We start from the raw sequence: 9,352 nt of genomic DNA, 5'->3' as shown, positions 1-9,352 counted from the left end.
TGAACTACAACCAAGAAGCCCATACACGAGGCACACAGAACACAGGTAGGTTCTTGTCCAAAGACCAGTGGCTTACAGGCCTGGTAGTGTCTACATGGGATATACTAGATCAGCAAGGCATACCTCCATGTCAGTGAGGCTACCTGGTTGTAGCATAGCGCTCATTTAGGGTACAAAAGCCTGCCTCCCTTGGTCGAGCAGATGCCCCTAGGGAATGAACACCCTTAATTTTGCCTTTTTTGTTTTTCGCAGACCAGAGCATGCCATCTTTGAAAGCATCATGGAGTAAAAGCTGTGCTTGCTAAGAAAAGCTGAGGTACTGTCTTAGTTTACATGGATGAAGATAATGACTACTTTTCTGAATAACTTTGTCCCACTTTTCAGATAAAGACTGTTGTGGTTGCAAACTTAAATTCAGCTAGGACTAGGCAATATTTTCAAATTTATCAATGACTTACTGAAAAATCTGGCTTTGATCAATGCAAAACTATTCATAATGTGGAGCTAAATAATACACAGTGACCAAAAATGGTTCCATTGTCAATATCAATGAAAATGTAATTACTCCATATGAAGTAAAGCAGCATCAGTGGAACAGATTCAGGAAACTGCTTTCAAAACACTATTACAGTGGCTAAAAAATAATTTAGTATTTCTTAATATAGGTTCAAACACCTTCAGGTATAAGGTGTTATTAAAGACCTCTCCAACACTTCAGGAGTTTAAAGCACTGTAGCTATACTGTTCTCTTTCACATATAATGCTTTAGCTCTAGTTCATCAGTTGGATATCCAAAATAGAAGGAAAACAATCATGTTACCATTTCAGTAATTTAAGTTATTTAATGGTTTTACATGTTTATATTAATACAAATGTATTACTCATTCCAACCTAAAAAAAATTTAAAAATCCATTCTTCACATCTGTTGATATAGCTTATTAGTAAGCAGCAGAATAATTCTTAGAACTAAAGCTGGAAGTTATTTTTCTAACTCCTATGTCCTTCCTAAAAGATAGCGTACAAATAAAGTCTGAATAAATTCTGCAGTATACTTAGATCTTTACTAAGACCCCATAATGAAGAATAAAGTAAGTCCTTAATATTACTATTTTTTGCTAAAAGAAACTTGATTTTTAATGAGTATTATTCACGTTCTCTGAAAACCTGTTCTTTTTGCTGTTAAAGACCTGTAAGTTAGAATTGACTTAAGCCTTCACCTGGAACACAGAACAGTTCATAGCTATGCTGGGAAGATCCTACCAGAACAGGGAAACCAGTACAGAATATACAGTAATAAAAAGTATTAAAGCACAACAGTGATAGAAAACAAACAACTCTGCTTTGCACTGCCAGAGCAACTCTAGCAAAACATCAAGTTATTCATCCATTACAGTAAAAATACAGTGTTGCCAACACAGCTTATATATTTACGTGGGGGACTTCAATTGACACAATCATACCACCTATGGATTACGTTTTTTCACTCACTGCCTAAATTATCGCAGTAAAACCTTGATGTGTAGCACAGCTGTAAAGATGTATTCAATTTCACACATGAGCAGCCTAGTGAAGAAATGACCTGAATGCAGGAAATTGAGCATATACGAAGGTCTTTGTAAAAAATCACGATCTTAGAATATAAATGTATTCTGTTTTTAATTTCATTCCATTTATTTTTACAAAAGACTTTAAGACTATTTTTTTAAACTTCTTGGTCTGTAACAGCTCTCTAAATCATTCTGGCATTTAGTAATTCGAATTGTTATTATGTAGTATTTACGATAACATGCAATAATTATAACTGAGTGCAATGAATGCAAAAGTACATATGTGATTCATTACCTTTTCTTTCCTCTCAAAAAAACCTTGTTCCTTATACAAAATAAACCCAACAAAAAACACCACTTTTGCATAAAAGGTGTAAATTCCAGAAAAGATCCATTATTTTAATCACTATTTTAAAAAATCCTGCAGTGAACACAATGATTCCACAAATAGGCCACATACAAAGTAGTACAGAGTTAGTCCTGGAAAGCAGAAACTGTAATAAAGAGATCCTAATCCAAATTAGTGCTGCTGCTATTTAAACAAAATAGAAAAGAATAAACAGCGTCCTGAAACAATGGGGAAATTGATCTCCCAAGAAAGTACAGTTGACTACCCATAACTGCAATGGACCCACAGGAATACATTTATCAGGGCTGCAACACTACAGTGCAAGTTTTGCTGAATTTATCACAGGAACAGAATAGAAGCAAACAAATGGGCATGTATGCAGGCTTTTAAACCACCTGCATAAAACTGTCCGTTCTGATCTGAGTCAAGCATACTAAATCAAAACAGCTACAAAGCAGATTCTCACATTGCCCGATTCTGCAAGAACCTGTTTTTCAGCAGAAATACTATTACAGTGGTTGATGTTCTGGCTTGAAATTTTTATTAAAAAAACCCATTATGTACAGTTAAAAAAACATTTTCCACGCTGTTTTGTCCCCCACAATCTTAGGAATTCTTTTCAATTATAAAGGTATAAAATGTTCGGTAGAATCCATCTCTTTTACTGGAATACTTTGCATTGGCAATTACGAAGTGAAAGTAACAGCAGAAGCAAGCCATCTTACTCTTCCAAATTCTTGATCTATAGTGGATAGTCTGATATATTTAAAACAAACCATCTATTAATCTTACTCATTTTAAGATTACCTATCAATTATATTACTTTACAACTAGCCTATATATATATTTAAGGTAAGAATGCGAAAGCTAAAGAAATAAAATAAACACAATACTTATAATGACCATACCTAGTAATAAGAACCGCATTATCATGGTGGGCAATCCCATTTTCTGGAATGGTGTTTCCATCACTTTGGTGGGAGAGAATGGATTTCTGCCATTTACAGAAGCTATCGAGGGACTTGTCTGCATGGTGGTTTATCTCCAAGTTTGGCTGCAATACAACATGCATACCAGAAATGTTCCAAACAAATTACTAAGGTCAGTTGTTAAGCCTTTTGAAAACTAAAATGGGACTATAATCAGAATCAGTGGTTTCTAGAAATAAACTCTTCTTGCCAAATTTTATATCTGTAAAATCCGACCCCAAGTTCAGCTGTGTATTACTGAACAGGCACTCACTCTGCTCCAACTTTAATAACCATTACGCCAATATAAAAAAGTCAGAATATCAAAATAAAGACCTAAAAATAAAACAGACATCCTCAAAGGTGTATTAATATTCACCTGAAGTAAGAACAGCTATCTTTGAGATGATACATGAGGAATATTCCTTTGAACTGATTCATCTTGATTAAAGTAGTAAAAGATTACAAGATATGTTTTGTCCTCAGATGAAGCCATTCCAACCAATAATTAAACAAAAACTATATTACACAATAACCTAACTTGTATTTCAGGGATATAAAGCTTAGCGTGACAGCTCTTACCTGATCTTCAGTGAGGACAATTAAGCGTGTCACTATAATATTCACAACGTTTCCTAGACTGGAATCACGATAAAGTTTGGCAACCTGACCTCCAGAAAATAAGAAAAGGCACAAAGTCAGACAAGAAACACTACTTGTTTCCTATTTTCTCACTTAATGTAATTTGATAATGTTAATTATCATTATCACCTGAGTAAGAACTATTTTGGGGTAAAACAAACTTATTGGGTCATGCTTCTCAATCAAAACTGTTTATACCTCGTTTCATCCAGTACAAGGAGCACTTAGACAACTGAAACAGAATAGAACTGTACAATCTAAATGTAATCATATGAATTTAAAACTAAAGACAAACAATTTAAGTGATCACAGTGTACTTCTTGACAGAAACAGCACTGCATTTTTCCCATAATGCTAACGTTTGCCATACTTCAACTACTGATTCCTGTAAGGTGATACATATTTTAAAACATTACTCATTCCAATAAATAAATACTTTACAGCTGCTTTATCATTTCAGTACATGCATACTGATACAAACACAGAGAGGCATGAAACTTACAATATTCATTACACTCAAAATGTAGTGTTCAATGTCTTTGCGACCATGGTATCCCACCATCATTTTGTCTGCTACTACCAGTGTTTCCACAAACCGTTCAAGGCTTACTGATCTCTTCTGGCGATTATGACTACTTAACGTGTTATTGACTGGAAGTGAAGTTGGAAGAGCAGATGTATCACTCATCCACCAAGGTTTACTGCTTCTTGTGAGGTCTTCTAGGAACGAAAATAATTAACCACTTCAGCGGGGTCACTAGTAAAACTCTTTCAAATGATGCTGGTTTATGTTGAGATTACCATCTTTGACCTTCTAAAAATAAGTCTTTCTTGAGGTAAAGAAAAATTAAATTTATTATCTAATTTTTTTTTAAATACCTGATGTAATGGAAAACCAAATTTGAGTTTTAATATTCTCAACTCTCCTTAACCTGACTTTGGATAATAAACCAGCAATCATCTCTTCACAGATCTGATTCTGCAGATCTATGTTAATACTAGAGATTAGTTTTAATTAACCACAAACCCATTTCAGAATTTTAAGGATAAGAAAGCTATAACATTTGGAAAAAACATACTGGAAACCAAAAATTGAAAATTAACATAAAAGATATCAAAATACACTTAAGGAATTAAACACACTGAATAAGGCACCAAAAAAAGATTTTTCCCTCCCATGAAAATCTGAAATTATTACACAATTATGCTTACATGCTTAACAGTTTTCAAGCCAAATAAATTAATTGTCTCTTCAGAAAGCTATCAAATTATCTACCTCATGAGTTAACTACAATGGGAAGTTTAAAATGGCCTGACATGGGGTGATTGTTATGGTCTGGTAATTGTTATTAGACTGGATTTACGTAGGCAGTATTTCAAAATATCTAAGGTATCATTGCTAGCTATGGATGTATGTAAGAATGTTAGATACATTTATAATTGTCTGAACAGGACTGCTCAGGTGAGCAGTTTCTGAGATGCTTCCTTACCTCTGTTAAATTTGGTTCCATTAAGGATGAGTTGAGATAGGCCCAGTACCTTCCGTGAAAAAGCAATGCTTTATACAGCTCAACTAAGCACACTATTTTCAAAGAGCAGTAGCTACACCACAAAGAATGTATGTTCAGATCAAAACCAGCAACACAAAGCTTCAGCATTCCCACTGTTGCAGTGCTTCATAATTTTTGAGGCCACAGTGCTGGCTTTAGAAGCTGCATATTTTAGAGAAGTCAGAAAATGAAAATAAACCTGGTAGCTGAAAAAAATGCCAGTAACAAAATTGTCCTCATTCTCCAATAGGTACAATCCATACTAAAAAACTACATGAAGTATTAAAGCCTGTTGAGGATTCTATAGTGAATTATAAGCTTTTTCCTGGTTTTCTTCTTTATTGTAGGAAATTCAAAGTTATTTTAATTGTTCAAAGATTTTCATCTGACTTAAGCAGTGATTTAGGAATGTCTGGAATCTTCTCTAAAACCTTCTGGACTAATTATTTTTTAAAAAATTCGTTCTTTCAAATAACAAATGGTGGTGTTTGAGGTTTTCTGATGCTCTTAGTGTTAGAAGTACTTTAGAAATGCAATACTGCTTCCACATTCATTCATAATTTTTCACTCAAAGATGCAAACCTATTCTAAAAATCTGAAAACTGATGAGTTCATGCAGAAATCTTTCACACAAAGCACAAAAATATTATTTTGGACTCATCTCGATAGCGTCTTTCAAACAAAGGTCTTAGAAGACTTCACAAAAACAAATATTTCTGCTATTCTTCTCAGATGAGAAGCTCAGGCTTCAGCTGGTCTCAAAGTAATGGGAAAGCTGGAAACAATCCTAAATACTTCAGCTCACACTCCAGGATCTATCAATGCTTATGCTCCTTTACTTTAAAAAATACTAAATAACACTGACTGAATTTTCTTTGAAAAGCTAAAACACATCAATAAATCTCATAAAAATAGTTCTATGGCAAGCTATGTCATTTTCCTATCACATTCCTAGATTAAAAAAGAAAGAAAATTAAACTTCACTAACTTCAAATATAGCTATCAGGAAGTAAAAAAGGCAAAAATGGGAAGGAAAAAAATCACCACAGAAGAACACTGTAATTAACCCCAAAATAATGATTATAAAAGCAGGGAATTAGGTTTTAAATTGCAACTGAAAATAAATCCAAGCATGTGTAGACATGGAGTTCACAACCCAAGTTTTCCTAAGTCAGTCCTCTAAGGATCTGGGGTTTGGAGGTGAAGGTGGAGAGAGAGAAGAGAACGCAAACACAAACAGAAAAATATCTCAAAATGCTATATAAAACTACTCATATAAAATGCAACTATGAGAGTATTTTGAAGTGAAGCATTATGTGCTGCTTTTTTTTGACTATTTTAACATCATCATTTAATGCATTTACAAGCATTTCTTCATTTTAGAAAACATGAATTGTAAAGTCTGACATGAGTAAAACCACTACAGAGGCAGCATATAGCAGAGGCACCACTCAACAATCTGCCACTCTGCAGCTTTCCTGTGCCAATTTTTATTGTTTCTCAATCCTACCCAAACCCATCATTCTGCAAGATAACCCAGGGTCCTCAAAACCCATTGAAGCAATGGGAATTTGACTGCTTATTCAAAGCCTGAATACTTTCAGCTATGTGTAATAAAACATATTTGGCTTAGTGATGACATATACATTAAATAGTAATCTAACATTTTTTTAAGCACTCTTATGTCTGCTTAAAATCTAATTTAAGTTATGAGAATCAATCCCATGTTCTTATCTGAACCTCCTAGCCTCTCCAGTTCTTCTCTTGACTTAGCCACCATACTTCTACTATCTACTGTGAAGTAGTCCATCGCTTGCTCATCTCCGCCAATTCTGATCACCCTTTCACCAAATTCCCTCTTCCACTTTCTATCAATCATTGCAATTTTTCTCAGAGAGGTCAGAAATAACACTCCCCATGTCTCTACCAATAGTTCAAAATCTGGACCACTTCCCTGATACACAACAGGTACACAGTAAATACGGGTCTAGATTACAGTAAGGGAAACTTGCCAGACCATGAATAGTGGCACAGCTACACAAGCCAATTCCTTCCAGAGTATTACACTGCCAAAACTGTTCTGAAGTAGTTATTATCAGTCTCCAGACAAAGCAAATTTTACACTGCCAAAAGGCAGCTACAGGTTTGTTACAACTGCATTTGAAAACACAAAATTGGACTGCTCAAAAGTTCCAAAACCAGTCAAATGCCCCAAAGATTACTGTAAAACTGGCTTCAGCCCTAGGATCTGAAAGCTGTGAAACTGAAAATTAATATTTGATTTTACTTTTTATATATCCTGGGGATGTTTTGGATGCCATGTCACTTTGGGATAAGTGATGCAACAGTTCTCAGAAAATGAGTTTAAAAGGTTTTGGTACCCATAAGGAGAACATTAAAATAGAGTATCATCTGGAAAAGTAATACCTTGGCGTTTTGGAGACACATTTTTTCAGAAATTTTCATGAAGTGGAACTAGTACACAGAACAAGAGGACAAGGAGAAACTCCGATGAGTGAGCATGAGAGCAGTCCCAAGCTCATAAAAAGCAGTGCTTCAGTATTTCAATAATCAAGGGCTTCAGAACGTGACAGACATGAAAGCTCAGGAAAAGCAGAGAAGCTTCTAAGAACAAGGGCAGCATCAAATACGCAATGGAATAAATGCCAAAGATTACATCATGTTTCACAAAAAACGGACACAGGACACATAGCTCTGATCAACCTATGATCCATTCAACAGATACCACCATAAAAACTGAACGCAACTTGACTATACTAGCTGCCACTGCTTCATTTTGTCACTTGGAGGAAAACGACTTCCTAAGCATTAATCCAGAAGATAACATCTGACAATCCTTACTATTTCTAGCGATATAATGATGGTAAATACTGCATCATCCTACATTTCCTAATCCTAACACTTATTTCAAGAGGCTTAAGTGACGCCTTTTCCTTCAAAATGGACATACATCAGTATTATCCTACAACCAGTTAGCAGGCAGTAATAGTTAAGAGACTTCTTTTGCAATATTGGAAGCACGCATGGAATAATTATTACAATTAAAACAGAATTACATACTTGAAGTCTGGCGTTCCCTAAATACAGTTAATTGAAATATGCAGGGAAAGCTGTTTCCCAAGCACGGGCCTTTGTAGATCATCTATACACGAGTTTAGTCAGCTCATGCCATTACAAGTTACAGCCTCCAAAAGAAGCTGAAATAAGTTACTATAATGAACATTAATATTATCTTAATATTATTAAGATTAGTCAGGCTGACCTGTACACTGAGTCTTACGGAATACAACTGTCCAGGACTGCACTTTTAAGAACAAGATATTTCTGAGATACAAACAAATTACAGGGTTAGAACATTTTTCTATTATGTAAACAAAAATTTATGTAGTGCTCTAAAATAACTTGTCAGACTTGTCCCATGCTGTCTAAAAGAAATTTTCAGCTTGAGGTTAAGCAAGTGAAAATCATATCAAAAAGTACTTGAAAAGTGTATTTGTGGAAGTTAGAACTGCTTTACAAGGAAAATCTCTTTCACTCAGAATCACAGAACAGTAGGGGTTGGAAGATAACTCTGGAGATCATCTGGTCCAACCCCACGGCTAAAGCAGGTTCCCCTAGAGCAGGCTGCACGGGAACGCGTCCAGGCAGGTTTTGAACATTTCCAGAGAAGGAGACTCCACAACCTCTCCGGGCAGCATGCTCCAGTGCTCCATCCATCACCCTCAAGGTAAAGAAGTTTTTCCTCATCTTCAGAAAGAACCTCCTGTGTTTGTTTGTGCCCTCTGCCCCTTGTCCTGTCACTGGGCACCACAGATTCTGGCACCATCCTCTAGACACCAATGCTTTGGATACTGATACACATCGGTAATAGCCCCTCTCAGTCTTCTCCAGGCTGAACAGACACAGGTCTCAGCCTTTCAGATGGTCCAGTCCCTTCATCATCTCTGTAGCCCCCTGTTGGACCCTCTCCAGTAGTTCTTTGTCTTTCTTGAACTGGGGAGCCCAGAACTCTTCATACTCCAGATGCAGCCTCACTCAGGCAGAGTAAAAGCAGACGGGAACCTCCCTCGACCTGCTGCACATACTATTCTTCATGCACCCCAGGATTCCACTGGCCTTCTTGGCCACAAGGGCTCATTGCTGGCTCATGGTTAACTTGTCGTCTACCAGGACTCACAGGTTCCTTCTCTGCAGAGCTGCTTTCCAGCAGGTCAACCCCTAACCTGTACTGGGGCATTCGGTAATTCTTCCCCAGATGCAGGATTCTACACTTG

At 36.1% G+C, this 9,352-nt stretch overlaps 1 protein-coding gene across 1 annotated transcript in view; it reads right to left on the bottom strand.

Annotated features, from left to right (window-relative positions):
• Window positions 1-7,011, bottom strand: part of LOC104489703 (A disintegrin and metalloproteinase with thrombospondin motifs 6-like) — a gene marked incomplete at its 5' end in the record, with an annotated part of 110,138 nt that extends 103,127 nt beyond the window's left edge. The window contains 4 exons of the mRNA XM_010131897.1: window positions 2,806-2,951; window positions 3,448-3,531; window positions 4,010-4,227; window positions 6,840-7,011. Of these exons, the coding sequence (XP_010130199.1) occupies window positions 2,806-2,951; window positions 3,448-3,531; window positions 4,010-4,227; window positions 6,840-7,011 (620 nt within the window). The remainder of the gene's footprint in view (window positions 1-2,805; window positions 2,952-3,447; window positions 3,532-4,009; window positions 4,228-6,839) is intronic.
• Between the last annotated feature and the right edge of the window lie 2,341 nt (window positions 7,012-9,352).

Source organism: Buceros rhinoceros, unplaced genomic scaffold, assembly GCF_000710305.1.
Source record: "Buceros rhinoceros silvestris isolate BGI_N320 unplaced genomic scaffold, ASM71030v1 scaffold5482, whole genome shotgun sequence".
Classification (NCBI taxonomy): domain Eukaryota; kingdom Metazoa; phylum Chordata; class Aves; order Bucerotiformes; family Bucerotidae; genus Buceros; species Buceros rhinoceros.
This window is presented reverse-complemented; position numbering and strand designations above follow the sequence as displayed.